The 27,915-nt window shown below is 42.1% G+C and overlaps 2 protein-coding genes across 3 annotated transcripts in view; one reads left to right on the forward strand and one right to left on the reverse strand.

Moving 5' to 3' along the window:
* Nucleotides 1–2,317, forward strand: part of COPB2 (COPI coat complex subunit beta 2) — a 33,191-nt gene extending 30,874 nt beyond the window's left edge. The window contains exons 18-22 of the mRNA XM_006069968.4: nucleotides 889–981; nucleotides 1,067–1,247; nucleotides 1,433–1,501; nucleotides 1,644–1,715; nucleotides 1,953–2,317. Of these exons, the coding sequence (XP_006070030.2) occupies nucleotides 889–981; nucleotides 1,067–1,247; nucleotides 1,433–1,501; nucleotides 1,644–1,715; nucleotides 1,953–2,045 (508 nt within the window). The 3' untranslated portion in view covers nucleotides 2,046–2,317. The remainder of the gene's footprint in view (nucleotides 1–888; nucleotides 982–1,066; nucleotides 1,248–1,432; nucleotides 1,502–1,643; nucleotides 1,716–1,952) is intronic.
* Nucleotides 2,318–2,868: 551 nt separating this feature from the next.
* Nucleotides 2,869–17,064, reverse strand: MRPS22 (mitochondrial ribosomal protein S22). Of its 2 annotated transcripts, XR_006641311.1 has the most exons (9): nucleotides 16,880–17,064; nucleotides 12,669–12,832; nucleotides 11,411–11,575; nucleotides 9,469–9,612; nucleotides 9,077–9,160; nucleotides 7,715–7,860; nucleotides 6,416–6,531; nucleotides 3,966–4,074; nucleotides 2,869–2,997 (listed from the first exon to the last, which is right to left on the reverse strand). XR_006641311.1 is itself a non-coding variant. In XM_006069969.4 (8 exons), the coding sequence occupies exons 1-8, from the start codon at nucleotides 17,049–17,051 to the stop codon at nucleotides 2,902–2,904; spliced, it is 1,080 nt and encodes a 359-aa protein (XP_006070031.2). In that variant the 5' UTR covers nucleotides 17,052–17,064; the 3' UTR covers nucleotides 2,869–2,901. The 2 variants fall into 2 exon arrangements, 1 of the variants encoding a protein (XP_006070031.2); XM_006069969.4 differs by lacking the exon at nucleotides 6,416–6,531.
* Nucleotides 17,065–27,915: the final 10,851 nt, after the last annotated feature.

Here is a 27,915-nt window from a genome sequence, read left to right on the forward strand (position 1 = left end):
TTCTCGCTGTGATGGCTTCTTTCACCGGGGAGCAGGGACTCGAGAGCATGGGGGCTTCAGTAGTTGTGGCACATGGGCTCAGCTGCCCTGCAACACGTCCCCCCTGCATTGGCAGGCAGATTCTTAACCATTGGCCCACCAGGGAAGTCTGGTTCTACTCTTCTTATCAATTATTCAAAAACCCAAAAAATTCTGAAGAGAGTATCTGGTGGCATAATCAGACCTAAACTCTTAAGTTGTTAGTTGTTTTTAATGTTTTTATGCCACTTGGTATGTTTTTATTGTATTTAGTAGTCACGTGTTTTTTGCAGAATATTAACGTTTGTGACTTTGGTGCTGAGGATGTTATGTAATATATGGCATATTACTTTGTAATATCTAAGTATTACCTTTTTAAAATAAAAAAAATTCTTAATTCTAAAATACAGTATCCACTTTATCAAACTTACACAGGAAAAAACTGAAATAAAGAGAATGGACACTTGGATATTTTCCTACTGGGCACCACTGCATTGTCTAGCACTATTAATCTTAGAGATGCTGCCCTCAATAATATACTTGAGAAACGAGTTTCTCCTCTGTATCTCCTGAAGCCCTTAAATGTGTGCATATCAGCTACCTTGTCTTAAAAAGCCCCTTTAGAGTCTGCCTAGGACAGTTAAGCAGATTGAAAATGGTCACAAAAGCTATCTTATTTCTCACACTCCTGGAGTCCATTATGTAACTCACAGGTGATAAGTTAATGGCTCAGTGACAGAAAAGAGTATACATGTGGGAGCTGGAGAGGGAATGCTGACTTTGCAGCACTAAATTCACATTTCCCTAATGTGCTAAGTGCCATTATTACGGCGTTTATTCGTGGTAACAGTGCCTGTCTTTAATCTGTAGGCTTGATGCTTGCCTGGAGCTTTTGATTAGAACTGGACGACTGCCAGAAGCTGCCTTCCTGGCACGGACTTACCTACCCAGTCAGGTTTCAAGGTACAGACTTTGCATTTTGGGAGGAAATATTTCAGATAAAAACAGAGTCCTTACCAATCTCCCTTTGATTCCATATCTGTAACAGGGTGGTGAAACTCTGGAGAGAAAACCTCTCAAAAGTCAATCAGAAAGCAGCAGAATCCCTTGCTGATCCAACAGAATATGAAAACCTTTTCCCTGGATTAAAGGAAGCCTTTGTTGTAGAAGAATGGGTGAAGGAAACGCATGCCGACCTGTGGCCAGCCAAACAGTACCCACTTGTCACCGTGAGTGCCTGGGGCGCCTGATTTTGCGTAACTTCAAGTAGAAGGGCATTCACAGCTTAAGGTTTTAAACTGTACCACATACGTTCTGGTTTGATTGAGAGCTAGTATTTGGGATTTGGGCTAAGTTCATACATGAATTATGCTTTCAGAATATTTCATTCCATCATTGCTTCATTCCCTGATAGCCAAATGAAGAAAGAAATGTTATGGAAGAGGCAAAAGGCTTTCAGCCCTCAAGATCTACAGCTCAGCAGGTCAGTAGACTGCTACACAAGATAGTCTGGTTGAGATTTGTTGATTTTAAGTACCATCTCCCACTTCCTAATCCCGATCAGTCTTCCATTTGGCAAAAACTTCGAATTCCTGAACAAATTCCTTTGTTTTGTGGATTTTCAGGAACTTGATGGGAAACCTGCTTCTCCTACTCCTGTTATCGTGACCTCCCAGACAGCCAACAAAGAAGAAAAGGTACTGACATCATACCCAGCTTCCCGTTGGACCCCAGCCTCACCCTGTCTCCACGTGAATGTGTGCTAGCTGCGCAGGCCTGTGTTTTAAGTGATGTAATCAGTTTCAGAGCAGGGGCTTTGAAATGGAAAGATACCCCTTTCCGACTGTTGGTTTAGTTCTCTTTGGATCATGAATCACAGGTAACTCTTCGTTAACACAGTACTACAGAACTCACCCTCTTCCTTTTGTTTGCAGAGTTTACTTGAGCTGGAAGATTTGGATAATTTGGAATTAGACGATATTGACACAACAGATATCAACCTAGATGAAGATATTTTGGACGACTAAATAATATTTCCCGTTTACTCAACTAAACAGATCATTATTATGGACAGGTATCAATCGTCACCCTGACCACCATGCTTTGGACTCTGAGAAACTCCTTACATTTTTTATATGTAGACGCTGTCGCCCACTAGGAGCACAATGCCCTCATCTTCGGAGGAGTTTATGTGCAGCATCTAAATCACTGTTCCCTTATTAACTAAAACAGCTGTGGGCTTTGATTTTTTTCATACTGTCATTGGACCGTATCTCATAAAATCTTTTGAATTAATGAAGATACTTCAGTTTCCTTTCTGCAAAATGAAAACAGGATTCCAGTTTGGCTGAGCCAAAACTACACCTCTTCTAGGTATTAGCCCATGTTCTCTTCTCTTTGAATAACTATTTTCAAATAGCATCACTCATATTTTTCTTAGTATTGAGTATCCGTGCTAGACCTCACTGCATTATTCCCCTTATTCTATATAGCTTTCTTATGCCTTCCTCTGACTTTGTCTGGTAGTACCTATTTCTAGAGTCAGGTCCCCTGACCACATTAAGCTGGGCTCTGTTTAAATTACCAACTGACCCATTTGGTAACACAGAGACATAGTACTTTTATTCTTTCTTTTTACACTGTACTCATCATCTGACATGATTAGAGAAATTCATAACCAGGCATTTAAATATACTTCAGTTATCCTCTCATAGCCTCGGAAAGTGAGTGGAGTAAACAGTTTTTTCTTTGTATTTCTGATAGAGGCACTATTTAGAGTCTAAAAAACAATTTTATAAGGAACTCTTAATTTTGACATTTTTTTCAGTATTGACAGAAAACCAGCTAGAATTTAGTAAAATGAAGTTTATTTAAAAAATATTTTTAGGAAGCTGCAGAACTGCTAATGAATGCTTCTTGGTAAGCTTGCAGTGTTAATTCTATATATGCTCCCTTCTGTGCTTCTGTTTTTGCAAAGACCTGTTTAAAAAAAAAAAAAAAGTTTTAAAATAGAGAATATACTATTGATAAAGTTCCTAGTGAAGTCCCAGTTTAAAAAACCCTCCACATTTCACAATATTTTTCTGATTACCAAACAATAAGCATACTACATGGACAGAAAAACAGTATCACAGTTAAAGCAACCTAATTCCAAACACCAGAAGTTGCCGAACATGACTGTCATTTTTCAGAAAAAAATTAAGAAAACCTGACACTGCTGGATCAAAATGAGAAGCATTAGGTTCAAGAGAAATCCAGAGGATGGAAGTTAGCAAGATGATTTTTCACTTTAAAGAAGGGGCTTTTCCTACTCCACCTATAATGTCATCACTGGTTGTTTTTATCCTCAGTAAGCTTTATAACTGCTTTGCAGTAGCATAAAGTAATATTGGGACAGAAGCCAGATCCACAAATACATGTCTATTCTGAGCATTATAAAAGATGAAAATCATACAACGGTTTCCCCGCATCCTGAAAAAAATCATCGCAACATTTACAGAGAAATCTGTGTGATCCCATAGTTTTGAGAGCGATACAGTTCCAAAATGAGAACGCACTATCCTCCCTGCTTCTGGACAGGAATGTGACCAAACTGGGGGACATGTGCTCCAAAGAGCACAGGAGCTGCCACCCCACTATCTGAACTCCTTGGACTCCAGTGGCAGCTGTTTCTATTGTCCAGGCTGAAGAAATACGGGGCTCTAATCACTCTGGTTTAAGACCACGAATCTGTGTGTGTGTTGGTCACTCAGTTGTGTACTACTCTTTGCAACCCCCACGGGGTGTAGCCCTCTAGTCTCCTCTGTCCATGGAATTCTCCAAGTAAGAATACTGGAGCAGGTTACCATTCCCTTCTCCAGGGGATCTTCCTGACTCAGGGATTGAACCCTATGATTTCTTCACTTCACTATGAAAGTGAATAATGAATGTCAAAGAAGTCCCTTTACCTTAATTAACTGTAATCCCTCAGCAGCCTGCTCTTTGGCCTCTTGAGCTGACTGGCCATCAGGATGGAGGATGTGATAGAGCTGGACCAAGCTGGCGGCATCATCAACTCTGGAGGGAAAGGGTTTACTGTTATAAAGGGTTTGTTGTTTTCGTTTTCTTTTTACATATTTAACTTTATAGTTTTCTTCTTCGGCTTCACAGTCCTATAAAAGTGTATGCTGAACTTTAAATTACATTTCAAACTTCCTTTGGGCCAGAGGGAAAAAAAAAAACTTTTTTACAGCCTTCAGTTTCATATTTTCAAAGATTTTCAGGAATATTGGCTAGTTTAGGTTTCACAGGACACGAGTCGATACAGACGGGTACCCAGATTATGAAAGTGAATATATTAAAAATGTGGCTGTATCCTTCCTGAAAGCAAAGCATCATTTCTCATAGAAACAGTGTTCTAACAGTGGGTGATTTCCAGGCTGGCCCGCATCACCAGCAGATAGTAATACAACTCAGAGGGTGGGTCTGTACTCTCATCCCACATAAGCCAGAGGCTGGTGGACATGGGGATGCTCAGTCCACTTGCCTTCAGGTGCAAACTAGCAGTGACATCTGCTGAGGAGTTTTCATTGAGACTCTGAATTAGTGGATAAATGCCTCTGAGAGGCATCTAGAAGTCCAAGGAAAGACTCCCAAGCCACCTGTCAATTCACAGGATCCCGTTAGTTAAAAACCAGCATCCCAGGGAAGCAAATTTGAAATTATGCACTCTAGATAGAAGAGAATTCAGGTTCTTCCTCAGCAATCTGTCTTGTCTGTCTCTTGTCACACAACTACCCATGATGAAGCCAGAACAAGAGCTCAATTCTTACAGTTTGTACTTAACCTTTTGAGAAACCTACAGGCAATTTTTATCAACATTAAAACTTTGCCTTCCCCAAACTAAATATCACACAGTCAACAACTTCCTACCATTTGCCACCTCAAAGCCCTTCTAGAGTGGAGTGGGAGTGGGGTAGAGAGTTTCTTAAGCCACGGTGACCTTAGAGAAATGCTCTGGGCTCATCCCAAAGCCCGTTCACCCTAAAGGTCATCTCTTGGTAAAACTGAGAAAACTAGAGCTGAGAAACCAAACTTTCCAGAGGAAAAATATTTGTTTAATGTTCATTATCAATCTATTGTGTTTGTTGTACTCTAATAGTTCAACAAACGTGGCAACAAAAGATAATATTCTCTTAAAAGCTAAGCATGTGAGTCCATAAAGAGCTTAACTGGGTTTCTATATCTTGGTCACAGCAGGGCTTCTTTACGTTCATGCTACCGTATAATACCTGTTTCACAGAACGATTTAGCTTCAAACCCAGCCTGTATTTGAAATTAAAAGCAAGTAAATCCTCATGTAAAAAAATGTTTTAAAGCACCTCAATTCAAGACCAACAGCGGAACTTGAGCGTGAAATCTGTGCAGAATTCTGGCATGGGCTCCATTTGCCAAGGATATGCACCCTCTACTGTTTAACCTGGGATTTGCAGCACACTGTCCTGAGAATTCCCACAGGAAGTTTTACTCACACAGAGCAGGAAAGGTTAAGTACTCAAAATTCCCTCCCAGTATGCAAATACGGCCACCCACTCCAGTACTCTTGCCTGGAAACTCCCATGGACGGAGGAGCCTGGTGGGCTGCAGTTCATGGGGTCGCTTAAGAGTCGGCACGACTGAGCGACTTCACTTTCACTTTTCACTTTCATGCATTGGAGAAGGAAATGGCAACCCACTCCAGTGTTCTTGCCTGGAGAATCCCAAGGACGGGGGAGCCTGGTGGGCTTCCGTCTATGGGGTCACACAGAGTCGGACACGACTGAAGCGACTTAGCAGCAGCAGCAGCAGCATGCAAATGAACTGCTTCAGATGTAAAGCTTACATGTGATAAGTATTACTATAATAACTTATGAGTACACATTAATAAATAACTCTAATTTTCAGCGAAATACATTCTGTGTTGCTCTAATTTCTTGCAAAAAGCGTTAAATAATTTCGGAACATTTACAGCTGAGAAGCTTTAAATTCATTCACGGCTAATGTACCTAAAGGCAAGTCATTTTTGAACATGCTCATGATCACCAGCAGCCTCCTGCTTATGTGGGATGAAGGCATATTTCTGCTCTCTGAATTGGATTACATGATTATACACACATGCTGGTGAAGAGGGCTGGCCTGGAAATCATTTCCCATTATGAATGTTTCTACGAGAAATGATGCTGTTTCCATATGGACTTTCTTAAGACAATATGGAACTTTCTAGTTCCAAATGCCTTGCCTTTGTGTGAATGGTTCAGATTACATGGAGGACAGATAGACTGAGTCAAAACTCCTTACATTCAAGGTGACAATAATCACTAACCCTTCCTGTGACCTTCTTACTAGAGCCATGATTGTTTCCTTTCCTTGCCATTCTGACCTTTAACTCAACCAATGGAAAGATCCTCAAAAGACAGCTTTCTCTTCAGTGTCAGTGTCATCACAAATCATCAAGTAGTATTTCAGCTAGAAGGCAGGGCACACACCACTTGTGTACTAAAATACAATAGAAATTCTTTGTTTTATTCAACTTTGAAAAAAACCTGTAACCTTTTTAACACCTTAAAAATCTTGCAAAAACAAGGAGGATCAAAAGCAGGAGTATTTTCATAAATGATAACTTTTACTGAAAAGCACCCAGCAGACCTTATGTCTACTTCTTTGCATTTCCTGTCTAATCCCCTTGTTCACTGGCAAGTTCACTGGTACCCAGAAGCACCAGCAAGGCTAGGGATAAGTAAACATACAGAGTATACAGCACAGGTCCAGAGTCATTTACTCTTTGAAAGAATCTAGCCATGTTTACATGACACAGAAGCAAAGACAGAAAACTGGGTTATACTGGAAAAACAAATCCATAAATAAACTGAAGTAAGTGAAAGCTGTCACTGGGCGTGCACGTGTGTTCAGTTGCTTCAGTCATGTCCAAATCTTTGAGACCCCATGGTATTCTCTATCCATGGTATTCTCCAGACAAGAATACTGGAATGAGTTGCCATGCCCTCCTCTAGGGGATTTTCCTACTCCTGGGATTGAACTCATGTCTCCTGTCTCCTACATTTCAGGCAGATTCTTAACCACTGAGCTACAAGGGAAGCCCTTATCACTGGGCAGTACACTGTTATCACTGGGAAAATAACATAGATTAAATACAGGTTTGCCAACAACAAAGGTCCGTGTACTCAAGGCTATGGTTTTTCCAGTGGTCATGTATGGATGTGAGAGTTGGACTATAAAGAAAGCTGAGCACCGAAGAACTGATGCTTTTGAACTGTGTTGTTGGAGAAGACTCTTGAGAGTCCCTTGGACTGCAAGGAGATCCAACCAGTCCATCCTAAAGGAGATCAGTCCTGGGTGTTCATTGGAAGGACTACTGTTGAAGCTGAAACTCCAATACTTTGGCCACCTGATGTGAAGAGCTGACTCATTGGAAAAGACCCTGATGCTGGGAAAGATTGAGGGCAGGAGGAGAAGGAGACGACAGAAGATGAGATGGTTGGATGGCATCACCGACTCAATGGACGTGGGCTTGGGTGGACTCCGGGAGTTGGTGATGGATAGGGTGATGTTGCGGTTCATGGGGCTGCAAAGAGTTGGACACGACTGAGCGACTGAAATGAACTGAAATACAGGTTTACTGTAATGATAGAATTTCTTTACTTACTAAGATCATACTTACAAATCTCTCTGAATCTGGTCAATCAATAAACCATCAATCTTTTTCTTATTTACAAAATACCAAGCCATTCCACCGAAGTGTCTTGTTGAACGTAAAAGGTCATACTTTCCATATTTATCTATATCTTCATAGGTCTGATGATGAACCTATCCATACAAAATGCAATTTTTCAGAAATACAAAAGTAAAAGTGAGCCAACATTACTGGATATACATCCACTAGCATGCGAGCTGTCCAAGAAAGTATTAGTAAACCAGGTCTCCTGATCCTGCATCCACTATCAATCATTAACTAGCAGGTATGATTAAGGACAGCTCGCCACCGGAAGTGTGTGGAACCTGGAACAAGTCTGCCAGACATTTATAGCCAGATCAATTGCTCTTCAGCAGCCATGCACTATATATGAAGCACCTACTATATATATGGACCACTGGAAATAACGGACTTCCACTTCTCCTTTCCCCTACCCAGTCAACTATCCCATTCCATCTTACTAATTAATGTTCCTTCAGTTCTTCCAGACTGATCTTAAATGAGGACTCTGATGAGGGCATTCCTATATTAAAAAGGCTGCTGACTGAAGTCCAGATTTGTCAGCCTAGCGTCTGAGGTTACCTGTGATATGGCCCCATCTACCTTTCTAGCTTAATCTTGAACCACTTCCCTAGGTATTCACCGCGTGTACAAGCAAAACAGATGACTGGCCATTTCTCAAGTCTACTTTTGTGTCCTGCCTATTGTTCGTACTTTCCTCTCTACCTGAAATACTTCTCCATCCACTTGCCACAATGTTCCCTATCCTCCTAGAGCCCTCTTAGGCCTTCCCTGAGAGCATGTTGCAGCCTTCTCTTAGCAGCTAACATCTTAGACCTATGGTGGTGATTATACTTCCCCACGATCTTTCCTGGACTGCAAGCTTCGACAAGGCTCCCTATCCTAGTTCATGTCATCACCTGTACCTCCACAGTAACACCTTACACACAGAAGGTACTATATGATTATTAAATTGCAACATAAGGCACATACACTGCATTTTGGCAAGCTTTAGTAAATAACTTTCCTGTACAATAAACTGAAGAAAAAATCTCTGCCATCAAGTTTGGGTACTAACTCTATCACTTTTTAGCTGTGCAACTTTCAGCGAGTTACTTGACTCTAAGCTTAAGTTCTCTCATCCTTAAGGGTTGTTGAAAGGATGAAAATATCTATTTTGTGTACATCCAGCACTGGACAGGTGCTCAGGCATTTCCCTTTTCCTCCCCCTGTATTGAAGTTTATAACCTAACTCATTGTGTTGGACTAAAAAATCTTACTCATAACCATACTGACACCCATACTTTAGAAACTATAAAATATACTCACTTTGATATAGTCAGCAGAATCTGGCTCAAACTGGGCAACGCAGAGATTGAGGACATCAACATGCCGGTCCTGACTGTACATGGTCTAAACCCACATAGCAGAGATGGAATTAGATGAGAAGAAAAGAAAGTGCAACACCTGTCTGGACACCATGACAGCCCTGCCCCTCCACACACAGGCCACATCTGTGCCCAGCACGAGGGAAGCAGAAACCACACACAAACCATATGTCACACCTGGATTCAAATCCCAGCTAACCCAACTACAAGACAATGACCCTACTTACCATTAGAAATGCCTGTGTTTATCAAAGCAAAATACCCAGCAGCACCAGAGCCAACAGGTTCAACAAAGAAATCACCACCGCCTCTATGACCCCAAAGTCATCTTACCTGAAGATTTTCTTCCCTGAAAATTACTGGTGTTAAAACTCTACGGCCTTCTTTGGGGAAATAAATTTGAATCATGCGGTCCCGTTCTTCCCAAGAGGCTTTGCGTAGTGTGCCACTTGGTTCTCTGACAACAATAAAACGCTCCTGAAATAGAAAACACAAGGATGAGTTTGTGAGGGCTGATTTTTATTTCCAGTGTCCCACTAAGCACCATTGTAAGAATAACTTGCAATCAGCAATATAAAATGCAACGGGCAAACAAAATGCAATCATGTGTATGATCTCAATAATAATTTTAAACCTCAGATTTGGCGAGATTTGATACTTCCTTCACTAATCATCCCTGATAGCTCAGTTGGTAAAGAATCCGCCTGCAATGCAGGAGACCCCGGTTCAATTCCTGGGTTGGGAAGATCCCCTGGAGAAGGGATAGGCTACCCACTCCAGTATTCTGTCCTAGAGAATTCCATGAACTGTATAGTCCATGGGGTCGCAAAGAGTCAGACACGACTAAGAAACTTTCAGTTTCAGTTCAGTTCAGTTCACTAATCACTGCAGTGCCTCTGACAATCAAAAATCTAATGAAAGTATTCACTATGAACTACAGTCCTAAAGTGAGTTGAATGCATAAAATGATTCAACTAAAAAAAGTTGATTTAAGATTCATCTAAATCCATTTCAGAAAAAAGTGCTATAAACCTTTTTAAATTGTTTTCTTATCCTAAAGTCTCACCCAGATAAGACTTGACTATTTTATGGTCCATATTTAAAGTCACAAGGATAAATGGAACAAACCCAAGAATGTGGAATCTTACTTCCACACCTCTGCGATTCCTCATTCTGGCAAGAGACAAATGTGTCAGAGAGACTGACTGGTGCACCTGCCTCTGGTCTCTTCACTCTTAACTGCCAAATCCCAGGCCAAAGGATGCTTCCTTCACCCACTGGGTGAACTCCACTCACTGTCTGTACCACTCAACTGGCAATCTAATTTAGCACAGGCAGCATTCTTGACACCTCATAGATACTGTTAACATTGTTTCAGAACTAGAAAAGGTCAGGAACTGGATTATAATTCTTTACAAAACCCAGAAGGACTTACACAGAGTTTTGCACACAGCTGATAAATGCTACACATCTGATTAATGTTTAACCAGATGGTAGTGACTCTCAACTCTTCAGAACTTTAATAAGAGTCTCTGAATGTGTTTTAAGCATAATATAATTAAAACTTTCATCAAGCACTGCAAACAGGAAAAAAAAAAAAATAGATGGTAAAGTAACACAATTGTTCCTCAAACGGATTTTGGCAATTTGAATTCCAAGTTCCTTTCTCCCTTTCAGGTTATAGAATGCTCCCATAACCAGCCTTCACAGCACTGCAAACATATATTAAAATACTTCAAAGCAAAAATTCTAATAAAATGAAACTCTGATCCCATTCATTATGTCAGATATACAGGTGACTGACATACAGACATGGACACTGCTCACATCGCGTCTTCTAACCATAATCAATATGATAAAAATATTAGCATGGGGTGGCCCTTTTTTCAACCCTATCACTATTCAATATTCTATTGCAGTTTGTGGGCTAAAATGCAAATTACTCTTTTCACTCATTAATTGAAAAGGCTCAAACACAAAACTAATTATTTTATTTTATAAGTGCTAGAGTGTTCTTTTGGAACTACCAATCAAGTGAAGAGGAGCTAGACAATAAAAACTACAGCAGATGAAGTGGTACCTAAAAATTATCTGGGCAAGTGGGATATTTTTACTGCAAATTCTGAATTTTTACTGCAAATTCTGAAAAGTGAAAATCCTTTGAAAAGTCTGAGCTTTGGGGCATCAGCAAGCATTCCATCTTCTCAAAAAGCTTGAGCTTTTTGAAGTCAATCTAGCTTGGGCAGAATCATTTTGCGATTAGACATATACTTACCCGATGTGGTATGCTGTACGATATATCAGTAAACACATATTTGGCTGTTTCGGTTCCTTCCAAAATTTTATCTTCGGCTAACACATCATTTATTGGTGTTCGCTCTTCCAGAACTGGTGGCATTTTTAATCTGACTTTAGCTGCCTCAATCGCCTGTCTTGTAGCCTAATGAAATAAAATATATCTTAGGGAAAGCCACAAAGTTACAGACCAAAAGGATCATCTGACAAAAGCAGATACTAATAAAGAAAAGTGCTAAAGACTTCAGACAGAACCTGTAGGTACAAATAAGTGAGTGAAAAGCCAAACTTGGGCTCCTGGGCCCTGGCCTTTGTCTCTGTGATGAGAACATCCGTCACAGGCTCAAGCACTCTCAAAAACAGCAAAGGGAGGCTCTGAGACAGAGCCAGGCCACAAGAGCCACCCAAAACAGGACAGAGGACTTCACTTACTGGGTGCTTACTACGTTCCAGATATTGCTCAAATACTCTGAGTGCACTTGGCTCCTTTAATGCCACAACTACCCATATGAGCCAAGCGTTACTATTTAGAGGTCATTTTATGAGAAAGAAAATAGAGGCACACAAATGTTAAGTAAACTGCTAACAAGCTGCAGCACTACAATTTGAACCCAGGCAATTTAACTCCAGAGCCCATGCCCTTAACCACTGAGCACAGTGCTCCATGCCATACCACTGACAGTGGTTCTCTGAGAGATGAAAGGGGCCTTTCACTCTTCATGTGCTATATACTTTTGGGTATTTGAACTCTGCTATGGCTCTCAATGATTTTTGAGTTGAAAGAAAAGCAACAATATTTCACATATTCATACATGAAAGGGTTTTCACAAAGCACTCAATACCCATGACTGCAGGAGGACACCTGCCTGGAACAGAATACTGTTCAGAGGATCTCACAATCTCACCAAGCCTCAGCCTTAAAGCAGCTCACAACCAATGTTTCTACAGGAAGGAGGCTGGAGCAGGGAGGACAGAGGAAGGATGCTAGGCTGGTTTTGGAGCAGAGGTGGTTCCTCCTGATAGCCCGACCTGACCCATATGAGCAGTCTGTCTAATTCTGGCAATCTTCCCTACTCCTCTCTGCCAGACTGCACAAGTTTCTTTTCTCAGTTCTGTGCCTGGAACTCCCCCTCATTAGTACCTGTAGAAGAGCAACTATCAGAATCTGGAGGGACCCTGAAAATTTTGTTTAATCTTTTAAAGAAAGATATTCTACCAATATTCCTGCATTCACATACCTCTTCCAACTGTGCCTGGGTCATTAGCTTGTAAGTTGGTGGCTTCGTTTCTTGTATTGCTGGCTTAAAAATCTTCAGTAAATCCAAGCCTGTCATCTTGATGAGTATGCTTTGGACTTCCTCATCCATAAAAGTAGGTTTCTTGATCTTTGGGTTACCATATTCTGTTAAATAAATTTTAGTAAATAAGATGGCAAAAATGACAAGACAACAAGACATCTAAATGGAAAAAGTCAATGATAAAAATGATTAACACCATGTCTACCTCAGTATGCACAATGCTAATATCTACAAAACTCATTCATTCATTTAAAATTTACTGGACATTCACAATGATCAAGATACAGTTTCTGCCAAAAAGGCACTCAAAGTCTAGTGAAGGAAGCAACAGGATAAAAGTAGTTAATGCAATATTAATGACAATAACAGTTACTGCCAACCAAAGAATTGTTTCCTATCTGACAGGAGTTACACACATTTTCAGGAAGGCTTACAACAAGCCACAAAGTATGTATTGACATCCCAGTTTTGTATATGAGGATATTGGAGCCTTGCTAAAGACAATTAGCTATTAAATGATATACCCAGGATTTAAACCAAAGTTTATCTGATTCTAGAACCTAGCTCAATTTCAATTTACCATCATGTTCCTCAGAGTAAGTGCTACATACAAGGGAGGTACAGGGGGTTGTGTGATAACAGAGACTGAAACTAAACTTAGCTTGGGAGCAGAGAAAGGCATGGTAGAGTCAAAGAATGCTTCCCAGGGGCCCTGAATAGGGCAGAGAAAAAAAGGGAAGGAAATTCTAGGCTGAGGGGTTCCAGTAGGAAAGAGAGGCCTGGATCACTGGACACGATACTGAAAAGGTCATGTGATGTTATGGAAGAAAGCTGGACAGGAGCGGAGATGCAGATCTCAGCTCTGCCCGCCCTAGTATGCCTATCCCTTTGCCCAGCCTCCATTGCCATTGGGGTGGGGGAAGCCATTCGTCCCAACCACCTCGTCCTCTGCTGGTCCTATAAATGCTGGTGTCCCACAGGATTCTGAACTACATTCTTCTCTCCCTTCTCACATTCTTGATGGATTACCTCCTAACCTTCTGTAACTATTAATTACCTAGGGACTCTAAAAGCTGAATCTCCAGCCAGATCATCTTCCATCCAACTACCCAACGGACATCTCACATGTACTTCAATACTGCCAAAGCAGAACTCATAACTTCTCTTCTGTCACAAACCTGCTTTTCCTCCTATCCTTAGCACCATCCAATAGGTCACATGGGCCAGAAACCTACAGCCATTCTTGACTTCCCCACTACCCTCCACATCTAGCCAATAGCATCAGTAATAAAAACAGTAATGTTAACAGCTAACATCTGTTAGATATTTACTATGTGCCAGTACCTACTAATACTTTTACATACTTGGTACATTTAACCCTCATAACAACCCCGTAAATACTATGATTAGTCCCATTTTTACAAGAGGACACTGACACAAATCAATTGCCTGTTACATCTTATAAATCACTCTTTAACTCTCTATTTCCCACTGCCACTACCATAGTCAAGGCCATCCTATCTCTTGCCTCAGCCTTCTAACCTGTCTCCTTTCCTCCATCCTGACCATTCTCCACAGATCAATCACAGTCATCTATTAAATATGTAATCCAAACAACAGAAAAGATTAACAAAATAAAGAGGTGGTTCTTTGAAAACATAAACAAAACTGACAAACCTTTAGCTAGACCAAGGGAAAAAGAGGACCCAAACTAACAAAATTATAACTAAAAAAGACATTACAACTGATACTACAGAATTACAAAGGATCATAAGGGGCTACTATTAGTAACAATATGCCAGCAAATTGGACAACCTAGAAGAAATGGAAAAATTCTTAGAAACATACAATCTACCAAGACTAAATCAGGAAGTAACAGAAAATCAAAGCAGACCAATTACTACTAAGAAGACTGAATCAATAATAAAAAATCCTCCAGTGAAAACAGGCTCAGGACCAGATGGTTTCACAGGAGACTTATCAAACATTTAAAGACAAATTAATGCCAATCCTTCTCAAACTCTTCCAAAAATTGAAGAGCAGAAAGCACTCCCAAACTCATTTTATAAGGCCAGCAGTATCCTGATACTGAAATCAATAAAGGATACTAACAGAAATCTACAGGCCAATATCCCTGATGAATACAGATGCAAAAATTCTCAATAAACTACTAGCAAACTGATTCAGCAGAACGTTAACAAGATCATTCACCATGATCAAATAAGATTTGGGATGCAAATATGGCTCAACATACTCAAACGAATCATTATGAAACATATTCATAGAAAGAAGGAAGATTTCTTTGATAGATGCAAACAAGCACGTGACAAAATTAATGATTTTAAACTTCTAACAAATTAGGTAAAAAGGAACACACCTCAAAACAATAAAGACCATAAATGACAAACACACTGCTAACATACTCAGTGAGGAAAGGATGAAAGTCTTTTCTCCAAGAACAGAAACAAGACAGAGCTTCCCACTCTCACCACCCTATACAACCCAGTACGGGAAGTTCTAGTCTGAGTACTCAGCCAAGAAAAACAAACAAAAGGCATCAGAATTGAAAAGGAGTAAAATTGTCTCTCTCTGCAGACAACATGATGTTATCTATAAAAATCCTAAAGACTCCATCAATAAACTATTACATTAGATCAACAAATTCAGCAAAGTTGCAAGATACAAAATCAATATCCCAAAACCAATACCATTACTATACACTAACAACAAATTACCTGAAAAAGTAATAAAGTACCAAAAACATTATAATATTTAGTACTAAATTTAACCAAGGAGGTAAAAGATTGCTTTGCTGAAAACCACAAAACGTTGATGAAAGAAATCAAACATAATAAATGGGCAGGTACCCTGTGTTCATGGATTAGAGAATTAATATCACTAAAATGTCCATACTACCCAAAGCTATCTACAGATTCAATGCAACTCCTATTGACAGTTCAACAGCATTTTTTACAGAAGTGGAAAAAAACACTTGACAAATCTGTACGGAATTGAAATCACAAGACACCATGTGATTGCCAAACCAATCCTAAGAAGAACAAAGCAGGAGGCATCACACTTCTAGACTTCAAGCCATTAACATGTAATCAAAACAGTATGGTCCTGGCATAAAAAAAGACACATAGACCAAGAGAATAGAGAGTGCAGAAATAAACTCATGTATATACAGCCAACTAATAATTGAAACTGTGTCCTCAGAAGACTTTGTGCTCTCCCAAGGCGACAGCCCTGTCTTGTACTGGTCTCTGGCACCCACGGTCTCTTACAGTGCCTGACACACAATAGCGCTCAGCACCACCTCTCACCTCAGACCACCTCACCCATTCCCCCCAGCTTCTGTTAACATTTTTACTCCAGTGTTTCTCACCTTATATGTAACTGCATATCTGACACCTCCACTTGAATTTCAAAGGCATTTCAAATTTCAAATGTAATGCATCCAAAACAGATGTTTAATTCCACTCCCTTTCCCATCTCATTTCTCCTACCTCCAAAATGGGTTCCCAAACTACCTGGGTTCAGTCTCATTTCTGGACTTTTGCTTATGCTGTTTCCTGCACTTGAAATGTTTCTTGTTTTCTCAACACGATTAACCAAGTTTCAACTGTGGTCACATTTTCTAGGAAACCCCCCCTGCCCTTCCAGCCTAGTTTAAGCGCCACTCTTCTCTCCATTGGAGAAGGAAATGGCAATCCACTCCAGTATCCTTGCCTGGATAATTCCACGGACATAGGAGCCTGGCAGGCTACAGTCCATTCGGGCGGATATAGTCGGACACTTCTGAGCGACTATTATTCACTCACTCCTCTCCATCCCCAATCACAGTCCAGGTCACACTGCACTGCCTCTTCCCACTGGACCACGACTTCCCTCGAGCAAAAACCGGTGTCGGTCTTAGTTCCCCTTAACCCCTAAACTTAGCTTGGTGCTCTACGAAGAGCGGAGCTCAAGCAGTGCTGCTTAGGCGAGGGAACGAATCAACAAACGCGGGTGACGTCCGACAGGATAGAGCCGCCTGGGTCTAAGGACGCGCCACGGGAAGAACTGGGGCCCCCGCGTGGGTCTCGTCATCTGAAGGGCTCTAGATCTCCCAGAAGAACGCCCCAGGGGACGCCTAGCAGGTCACTCACCGGCCTCAGAACAGAGCCCACGGCATGGCGTTCCCGCCCCGCAGACCCCGGGCAGAGGCTGGAACAGGTCGCCGGGCCGGGGCCGAGCGCGGGCCCGGAAATAGACTCGCCCGGCACCCCGAGAACCTGCATGGAGATTCCACAGCGATAAAGACACTCTGAGGGTCGCCATGATTATCCGGGTCACTTACCCCGGAAACGGCTGAGAAAGAGTCTGGGTCTCACGCGGTTCGCACGGCACCCTGGGAAATGTAGTCTAGAGGAAGGAGGAGGAGGAAGCGACGCAATTCCTATTTATAAAACAATAAACTTGTTTACAAAACAATAGATTGTTTCTTGTAAACAGCTCGTTCACACGTAAAAGGTGTTTATATGATCTTTTTTCTGGACCTTTCCTTCGTTTCCATGGCTCTAAAAAACAAATTCCCACTTCCTGCCCAAACCTTTTCTCCCAGCCCCAGGTTTAAATCCAACTGCCTCAGCATCCTACTTTTCCATTCAAAAGTCTCACGTCCCCCAACCCCGCCCCCACCCCGCCCCACTGCTGCTACTGCTACTGCTAAGTCGCTTCACTCGTGTCCGACTCTGTGCGACCCCATAGACGGCAGCCCACCAGACTTACCCGCCCCTGGGATTCTCCAGGCAAGAACACTGGAGTGGGTTGCCAAATAACACCTGATTCCAGACCCCGATTGCCATGGCACCTATCATTCCCCTTCAACTCACACACCTTTTTCTGTCTCAGAATCTTAAGTCTCTTTTGCAGCTCTTATCTTAATTTGTGCTCAATTATTTTGCTCATTTATCTACTTGCTTATTTTTCTCATGCCACGAAATCAATGACATTATATATTGTGTTATAAGATCACCCAGCCTGGTACATATGCACACAGGAAACATTTGTTGAATAAATGACTAAATGAACGATTAGAGGATCCTGTTATGTTCTTCCCAGTTGTCCAGATGTGCAGGTTTTATCCTCCCCTAGCCTGGTGCCCGTGCTAACTTATTCCCAACATCTGACTAAAAAGAGGCATTAAGTAAACGACTATTTGAATTTGCTAGACAGATAAACTCATCTTCTAACCTGACCTCATCATTGCCCAGTTAAGAGCTCTGTTTATGAACTCATACCCTATTTGGGCAGGGAAAGAGAGAGCCCTAGGCTTGGTGCTGCATTCAGGCATGACTGCTGCCCAATATGTCCCAACACTTCCTCTCACACCTACAAGATAAAAGGTGTCAGGGAGTGCTAGTGGGATGCATGCAAGTGTCTCCCAGCCGTGTCCTTTCTCTGAGAATATACCACCTACTTTCCCAGAGGATAGGCTTCTGTGGTTGTGTTTGTCTTATTAACATCCTCCTAGATAAAACTGATTGGACAATGAGTGGACACCTAATGCAGGAGAAATGACTCATTGGATGTTGCATTAGTTCCCTATACTTCTGTAGCAAATTATGACAAATTTGATTACTTAAAACAACAGAAATCCTCTCACAGTTCTGGATACCAGTCATCTAAAATCAGTATCAGTCAGCTAGGTCAAAGTATTAGCAGAGCTGTGCCCCTTTCAGAGGCTCCAGGGGAAAACCTGTCTCCCAGATTCTTGTGACTGCAAACACTCCTTGGTTTATGGCTGCATCACTATAATCTCTGCTTCACTGCACCTTCTGTTGTGTGTCCAACTGCATTTTACCTCACTCTGTAAGGTTATACATATGATTGCATTTAGGGCCCACCCAGATAATCCAGGATAATCTCTCCATCTTCAAATGCTTAATCATTTTTGCAAAGATCCTGTTTCCATATAACGTTCATAGGTTACAGGAACTGGGAAATAAATATCCTTCCAGGAGGAAGAACATTTTCAGCTGACCACAGCTGTGCAGGCACCAAGCAGATTTTATCTCAATATTTAAAACTCAGAAACATAGTTGATGGCAGAAGCTTAAAATGGGTAACTGTTTAGAAAAGTTTGGAGCAGACTTTTCCAGCAATATGCTCACTAATCAACAAGCAGAGAGAATGCCAGTCTACAGAGAAAGGCAGGAAAAGGGATCAGAAACATAAATGGCAAACTAGGGTGCTTGAGGAGAAGGCAATGGCACCCCACTCCAGTACTCTTGCCTGAAAAATCCCATGGACAGAGGATCCTGGTAGGCTGCAGTCCATGGGTCGAGAAGAGTTGGACACGACTGAGCGACTTCACTTTCATTTTCACTTTCATGCATTGGAAAAGGAAATGGCAACCCACTCCAGTGTTCTTGCCTGGAGAATCCCAGGGGCGGGGGAGCCTGGTGGGCTGCCGTCTATGGGGTTGCACAGAGTCAGACACGACTGAAGCGACTTAGCAGCAGCAGCAGCAGCAGGGTGCTTGAGAAAGAGAAGAAGGGAGGGGTGTGCTATCTTGCCCAGAGATGCTCCCACCTTCCTGTATTAACCTCCTTTTCTTGGGCCACACTAAATTACTGATGGATTACCAAGATTCTTAATTTCAGCTGTAACCTTGGGCAGATGCCCACATCTTTCAGAGCCTCGGTCTCTCACCTGAAAACTGGGTATGATGATAGTACTTATTTTGCAGACTCTGAGGACAAAGTATGTTCAGGATCTAATGCCTGGTGTTTCCAAAGGGGATGCAAGAAGCAAAAGGTCATGTGGCAGCAAGTTGGTGGCTTTCTGAAGATCTTCACAGGGAAAGCTTTACAGCATTATATGGTTATCAGTTAAGATTCTCTGGTTGCAAGTGACAGAAATCTTTCTTACAAAACAGAGACAGAAGTGATGGGAAGGATACTTAATATCTCACAGAGTTAAAGAGAAAGCCGAACAGCCAAGTCTCAAGAAAGACTTGAAGGATGGAAGCTCCAATGTCCCCAAAGGCAAGAACTTAAGAGAAATTGCTTCAGGATGTCAGAATGACTTGATTCCAACTCAGTTGGCCCTCTGAATCCACGGATTACAAATCCACAGGTTCAACCAACTGTATGTCAAAAATATTAAAAGAAACAACATTTTTAAAAGTTCCATAAAGCAAAGCTTGAATCTGCCATATGTCAGCAAATATTTACATATCATTTACATTGTATTTACAACTATTTATATAGCTTTGGACAGCAAGGAGATCCAACCAGTCAATCCTACAGGAAATCAACCCTGAATATTCATTGGAAGGACTGATGCTGAAGCTGAAACCCCAATACTTTGGCCACCTGATGCGAAGAGTCAACTCATTGGAAAAGACCCTGATGCTGGGAAAGATTGAGGGCAGAAGGAGAAGGGGGTGACAGAAGATGAGACGGTTGGATGGCACTACCAATTCAGTGGACATGCATTTGAGCAAACTCTGGAAGATAGTGAAGGATAGGGAAGCCTGGTGTGCTGCAGTCCATGGGGTCACAAAGAGGTGGGCACAACTTAGCACAATACACAACAACAATATAGGATTTACGTAGTATTGGGTATTATAAGTAATCTAGGGATGATTTAAACTGTGAGAGTGTGTGTATATTATAAGCAAACAGTATGCCATTTTATGTAAGAGACTAGAGCATCCTTATATTTTGGTGTCTGAGAGAGTCCTAGAACCAGCCTTCTGTGGATCTTGAGGGATGACTCTACATGCTTCCCACCAAATTTAAGTTCCTGGTGAGAGAAGCGGATTGCCCTGGTGGGGCTGTTTACTTGGAAACGGGAAGTTGATCCTCCGACAGTTCCAAGACAACCTGGCTGCATCTAGCAGTAGGATTCATCAGGTAAAATATGGGAGAGGGATCACCAGCTCTGTGGAGCAAGAATGAGTCCTATTATTTGTATAGCAAAAGCATAGTGATGTTTCAATTACTCAATTGTGATTTTACAAGGTCTGAACTTTTCATTATTTCTCTAAAGGGACTAGGATTTTGCCCTGGTCTTTTAGAATTCTTCAAGATAAGGGTGTGAAGATAGATGTCAGGGAGAGGGATGACAGAGACTGAGGGAGAAGGGTAACAGTTTGGACAATCCAAGAACCCTTTCAATCTTTAGCAACACCCTTGCAACTTCCACATAATCTTCAAAACCCTATCTTTGAAGCTGTCCCTAAGGGCCACATGTGCCCCCATTTTTTTCCTCGCCCAGAATGTTTTCCCCTGCTCCTGTTCAAGGTCCAAATCTCCAAAAGTTTCCCCCACACACAAATTCCAAGGCCAAAGCCCTTCTGTGCACTGAGAAGGAACCATTAGCAAGGGAAAGAGTAAAGTGAGAAGAGGTACATGATGATGGGAGGTTCCCAAAGAAGCTGCAGCAAATAAGGTCTAAGTGGGGACAATGGCCTTTGATGGGATGGGGCCTTTGTACCAGGAGGCAGGGAAGTAAAGATGGTGGAGTGTGGATAGGTTTTGAGTGGAGAATCAGAGGGCCTTCCTGATTCTCAGCCTCTCTTCTCTGAGCAGTGGAAAGCAAAGTCATTGGCTGAGAAAAGGCAGGGTTGTATTGGGAGCTGCAGGAGTGAAAAGTCTGAAGGAGCTGGTGGGGGCTGTGCACAAGGCTCTGATGTTAGAACTTGAATCCACCCAGTCCACCAAGTAGTGGGAGGGTCTGAAGCAGTGCTAGAAAGGAATCAAGATCTGGAAGCCAGGAAACTATTCCTGCTAGTTCTGGAGGAAAACGGAAAATACTTGAAGATGTGCCTGGAAGCCTGTGCAAGGCTGTACCTGAGCAGAAAAACCATGAGCAATGGTGAGGATGTTATCAGACATGACAAAGCACCTTCCCACTCACTCAGACCACCTTCCCACTCACTCAGAGCACAGACTTCTCATTAGTCCTGTGTGTCCTCATGGCAGACTGATGAAGTAGACAAGGCAGATACTGATATTCCCATCTTCTATACATAAGCTGAGATTCTGCAGAGTTAAGGGTCTTGCCTAGGGCCACCCGATTTAGAGACAAGGCTATAAACTTTGTGGTCCCTGGCAGCCGTTACAATAGAAAAGCTCTGCTTCAAGTGTGTTTAGTAGGGTGAGGAAAAAACACTGATAGTTGCAGAAATAATAAAGACTGAACATGGCCCAAAAGAGAGCAGGTGGGGAGACTGTCCTCCCCCACAAGATGATGGGCTGGATGAGTCAGTTCTTCCAACCCTGGAATTATCTGTTGATCCTCAACTTTCCACATGACACTCTGTCTCTTTCTTCTGACAGCACCTACTGAACTACAATTATACCCCAAACTGAACACTCGAAACAGAAAATGATTGCCCAAAGCCAAGGCTACATCTGTCTGTGATGATAGGCAGACTCTCTGTCCTATGGCACAAGGACATGGATATCAAAGGCACTTAGGCCAGCTTCTTCCTGCCATTCTGGAGCCCCACCATGATGCAGGCCCAGAGGATCACCGCCTGTCACAGCCACAGTGGATATGATCTATGATAGCAGACACTTGGCTCCCCTACTCGTGAGAGCTGGCTGCTGTCAGGTTTGGTATGTGGAACATTTTGTCTGAGGGATATGCTGGCCTGGGTTGAAAGTAATTCCCATCAGCTCAGAACCGGGTGGTCTGTCACAAGGTTATTTTTCAGTTCGATCTGGACTCAGGAAGTCTTTCGGACTGAGAGCTGATATTTTCAAAGGTTAATAAGCCCATCAGAGATTTCTTTCATGGGAAAATGTGATGCATCTGATTGCCCTGACTTGCATGCGGTTCCCAGATCAGGACCTGAGCATTATTTCACTTCAGACTCAGGACTGCAATGTCCTCAAGATGCTTGGGGCCCAGGATGGGAGAAGCATTGGCTGTTACTACTGGAAAGCCAGATAGGACAGAATGTATGGTCTTAGGACGGCCTTAGTGTGTGCCTGTGTGTATGTGCACATGCAGTGTGTGTGTGTTTGGCTATATGTGTCACACAGATGTTTATGTGAATGTTTGTTTGTCTTCAGGAGACATGTGTTTGTGCATGTGTGTATGTCAGGGTGGCCAATTGGTGTGAAAGTACGTGTTCAAATATGTGTATACATGCATGTATGTATATGTTATTTTGAACATGTGTGCATTTGGGTGGTCTTGTGTATGCACTGATGCACATTTGGTTCAGTTCAGTTCAGTTGCTCAGCCCTGTCCAACTTTTTCCAACCCCATGGACTGTAGCATGCCAGGCTTCCCAGTCCATCACCAACTCCTGGAGCTTACTCAAACTCATGTCCCTGGAGTCGGTGATGCCATCCAACCACCTCATCGTCCATCATCCCCTTCTCCTGCCTTCAATCTTTCCCAGCATCAGGGTCTTTTCCAACGAATCAGTTCTTCACATCAGGTGGCCAAAGTATTGAAGTTTCAACTTCAGCATCAGTCCTTCCAATGAATATTCACAACTGATTTCCTTTAGGATTGACTGGTTGGATCTCCTTGCAGTCCAAGAGACTCTCAAGAGTCTTCTCCAACACCACAGTTCAAAAGCATCGATTCTTCAGCACTCAGCTTTATTTATACTCCAACTCTCACATCTATACATGACTACTAGAAAAACCATAGCTTTGACTAGATGGACCTTTGTTGGCAAAGTAATATCTCTGCTTTTGAATATGCTGTCTAGGTTGGTCATAGCTTTCCTTCCAAGGAGCAAGTGTCTTTTACTTTCATGGCTGCAGTCACCATCTGCAGTGATTTTGGAGCCCAAAAAAATAAAGTCTGACACTGTTTCCATTGTTTTCCCATATATTTGCCATGAAGTGATGGGGCCAGATGCCATGATCTTCGTTTTCTGAATGTTGAGTTTTAAACCAATTGTTTCACTCTCCTCTTTCGCTTTCATCAAGAGGTTTTTTAGTTCCTCTTCACTTTCTGCCATAAGGGTGGTGTCATCTGTGTATCTGAGGTTATTGATATTTCTCCTGGAAATTTTGATTCCAACTTGTGCTTCATCCAGGCCAGCATTTCTCATGATGTACTCTGCATATAAGTTAAATAATCAGGGTGACAATATACAGCCTTGATGTACTCCTTTTCCTATTTGGAACCAGTCTGTTGTTCCATGTCCAGTTCTAACTGTTGCTTCTTGACTTGCATACAGATTTCTCAGGAGTCAGGTTAGGTGGTCTGGTATTCCCATCTCTTTCAGAATTTTCCATGGTTTGCTGTGATCCACACAGTCAAAGTCTTTGGCATAGTCAATAAAGCAAAAGTAGATGTTTTTCTGGAACGCTCTTGCTCTTTTGATGATCCAGTGGATGTTCGCAATTTTATCTCTGATTCCTCTGCCTTTTCAAAAACCAGCTTGAACATCTGGAAGTTCACGGTTCACGTACTGTTGAAGCCTGGCTTGGAAAATTTTGAGCATTACCTTGCTAGCGTGTGAGATGACTGCAAGGTGTGGTAGTTTGAACATTCTTTGGCATTGTCTTTCTTTAGGATTGGAATGAAAACTGACCTTTTCCAGTCCTGTGGCCACTGCTGAGTTTTCCAAATTTGCTGGCATATTGAGTGCAGCACTTTCACAGCATCATCTTTTAGGATTTGAAATAGCTCAACTGGAATTCATACATGTGTTCAAACATCTATGCTGGCCTGGAAATGGGATGGTTTAATGGTTAGACGTTGGAATCAGACAGATATGGGTTCAAATTCTAAGTCTACAATTTACTGGCTATATGAGCCCTTGCTATTCACCACCTTGGCTTTCTCCTCTCAAAGTTGGGATGAGAACAGCTTCCTCACAGGCCCAGGGAGAGGGTTACCAGCCATAGAACAATACAGCCCTGGCACATAGTCAGTGCCCAGCAAGTGGTAGATAATATTACTGCTATGCCTATCATCACCTCCACCTTCATCATCATTCTTGCCTCTTGCCATTTTGTTCCCTGGTTGTGTGGCATTCTTTTTGTCTCTTTAAAACCCACCCAGGGCTGCAAACATTTCAGATGTAAATGAACTGACTTGAACTAGAAGTCCAGAGAAATGAGTGACCACATCAATTCCCCTCACCCACTGTGACTCTGGCTACATCAGTAAATCACAATTTCCCTATCAGCCAAGTGGGACAAGTAACGATCTCCACTCAATGAGTTTTTTTTCTGTGCTGGTACATCTTGCAGAGATGAAGGTAATTAAATGGTTGTCAACTGCTTTCTGCACACCCAGGCCTGGCATAGGGCTCCATGGAACCTATGAAAAAGGAATACACATATCCCTGACGTTAACAATTTCCAGTGGAGTTGCCCTGTTGTTTTTAAAAAATAAACAAACAGACTTATTCAGGAATAACTGGTGTCCAATAAACTACACACAGTTGAACGATTTCAAATCCTGAAAGATGATGCTGTGAAAGTGCTGCACTCAATATGCCAGCACATTTGGAAAACTCAGTAGTAGTCACAGGACTGGGATTTCATTCCAATCCCAAAGAAAGGCAATGCCAAAGAATGCTCAAAATATCACACGATTGCACTCATCTCACACGCTAGCAAAGGAATACTCAAAATTCTCCAAGCCAGGCTTCAGCAATACGTGATCTGTGAACTTCCAGATGTTCAAGCTGGTTTTAGAAAAGGCAGAGGAATCAGAGATCAAATTGCCAACATCCACTGGATCATCAAAAAAGCAAGAGTTCCAGAAAAATATCTATTTCTGCTTTATTGACTACGTCAAAGCATTTGACTGTGTGGATCACAACAAACTGTGGAAAATTCTTAAAAAGATGAGAATACCAGACCACCTGACCTGCCTCTTGAGAAACCTATATGCCATGAAAGTAAAAGATGCTTACTCCTTGGAAGGAAAGTTATGACCAACCTAGACAGCATATTCAAAAGCAGAGATATTACTTTGCCAACAAAGGTCCATCTAGTCAAAGCTATGGTTTTTCCAGTAGTCATGTATGGATGTGAGAGTTGGACTGTGAAGAAAGCTGAGTGCTGAAGAAGTGATGCTTTTGAACTGTGGTGTTGGAGAAGACTCTTGAGATTCCCTTGGACTGCAAGGAGATTCAATCATTCCATCCTAAAGGAGATCAGCCCTGGGTGTTCATTGGAAGGACTGTTGCTGAAGCTGAAACCTCAGTACTTTGGCCACCTGATGCGAAGAGCTGACTCACTGGAAAAGACCCTGATGCTGGGAGGGATTGGGGGCAGGAGGCTGCTGCTGCTAAGTCGCTTTAGTCGTGTCCGACTCTGTGTGACCCCATAGACGGCAGCCCACCAGGCTCCCCCGCCCCTGGGATTCTCCAGGCAAGAACACTGGTGTGGGTTGCCATTTCCTTCTCCAATGCATGCAAGTGAAAAGTGAAAGTGAAGTTGCTCAGTCATGTCAGACTCTTAGCGACCCCATGGACTGCAGCCTTCCAGGCTCCTCCATCCATGGGATTTTCCAGGCAAGAGTACTGGAGTGGGGTGCCATTGCCTTCTCCAGAGGCAGGAGGAGAGGGGGACGATAGAGGATGAGATGGCTGGATGGCATCACCGACCCGATGGACATGAGTTTGAGTGAACTCCAGGAGTTTGTGATGGATAGGGAGGCCTGGCATGCTGTGATTCATGGGGTCACAAAGAGTTGGACACGACTGAGTGACTGAACTGAACTGAAACTACACACAAATAATCTTATGATCTGATAAGTTTTCACCTATGTATGCCGGAGAAGGCAATGGCACCCCATTCCAGTACTCTTGCCTGGGAAATCCCATGGGTGGAGGAGCCTGGTAGGCTACAGTCCATGGGATCGCTAAGAGTTGGACACGACTGAGCGACTTCACTTTCACTTTTCCCTTTCATGCATTGGAGAAGGAAATGGCAACCCACTCCAGTGTTCTTGCCTGGAGAATCCCAGGGACGGGGGAGCCTGGTGGGCTGCCATCTCAGGGGTCGCACAGAGTCGGACAGGACTGAAGTGACTTAGCAGCAGCAGCGTGTACATGCCACATAACCATCACCACAATCAAGATAATGAACATGTCCATCAGCCCATATCTTCCTCCCATTCTTCCTGTACAACACCTTCCCCCAGGCAACCATGCTTTCTTTCTCTACAGAGTGGTTTGCATTTTTTAGAGTTCTATAAGCTCCAGATTATAATCATAAGCATGAATTCTTTTTTTGGATTTTTGCATTCAGCATAATTATTTTAAGCTTCATACATGTTATCATGTCAGCGTATTCCTTTTTATTGTTGAATAATATTCCATTATATGGATGTACCACAATTTGCTATCCATTCACCTGTTGAGGAACTTTGGAGTTGTTTTTCTCTGATTATTACAAATAAAATGCCAATGAACTCTTATGTAGTAGTCTTTGGACATATGTTAATATTTCTTTTGGTAAATTATCTAGGAGTGGGATGGTTGAATCATATGATAGGTGTATATTTAACTTTCTAAGAAACACTCAAACTGTTTTTTAGGTAATTGTGCCATTTTACATCTGCACAAGTAGTGTATGAGAGTTCCGTCTCCTCAACATCCTCACCAACACTTGATATGATCAGTCTTCTCATTTTAGCCATTTTCATATGTGTGTTATGGTGTCTCATTGTGGCTTTTAATTTGTGTGACCTACTGACTAATGTTATTGAATATATTTTCTTTGTTTCTAAAAAAATGTTATTGGAGTATAGTTGATTTACAATATTGTGCTAGTTTCACATGTACAGCAAAGTGACTCAGTTATACACATTCATATATTCATTCTTTTTCAGATTCTTTTCTCATATAGATTATTGCAGAATATTGGATAGAGTTCGCTGTGCTATGCAGTAGTACCTTGTTGATTATCTTATATATAGTAGTAGTTGTTGTTTAGATACTACATCATGTCTGACTCTTTGTGACCCCATGGACTGTAATCAGCCAGACTCCTTTGTCCATGGGATTTCCCAGGCAAGAATACTGGAGTGGGTTGCCATTTCCTTCTCCAGGGGATCTTCCCAACCCAGGGATCAAACCTGCATCTCCTGTATTAGCAGGTGGATTCTTTACCACCGAGTCACCTAGGAAGCCCATATATAGTAGTGTCTGTATGTTAATGTGCATATTTGCTATTCATGTATATTTTTGATAATT

The sequence above is a fragment of the Bubalus bubalis genome, chromosome 1 (genome assembly GCF_019923935.1).
Source record: "Bubalus bubalis isolate 160015118507 breed Murrah chromosome 1, NDDB_SH_1, whole genome shotgun sequence".
Lineage (NCBI taxonomy): Eukaryota > Metazoa > Chordata > Mammalia > Artiodactyla > Bovidae > Bubalus > Bubalus bubalis.

What these genes read in the sequence shown, in the direction of transcription:
- MRPS22 (XM_006069969.4), bottom strand. Translation starts at nt 17,051, where the DNA reads ATGGCGACCCTCAGAGTGTCTTTATCGCTGTGGAATCTCCATGCAGGT. An exon ending in TCAGGGAAGAAAATCTTCAG is followed by an intron (nt 9,161 to 9,468) that starts GTAAGATGACTT and finishes ATGTGGGTTTAG; the next exon opens with ACCATGTACAGTCAGGACCG. An exon ending in ATTCTGCTGACTATATCAAA is followed by an intron (nt 7,861 to 9,076) that starts GTGAGTATATTT and finishes TTGTATGGATAG; the next exon opens with GTTCATCATCAGACCTATGA.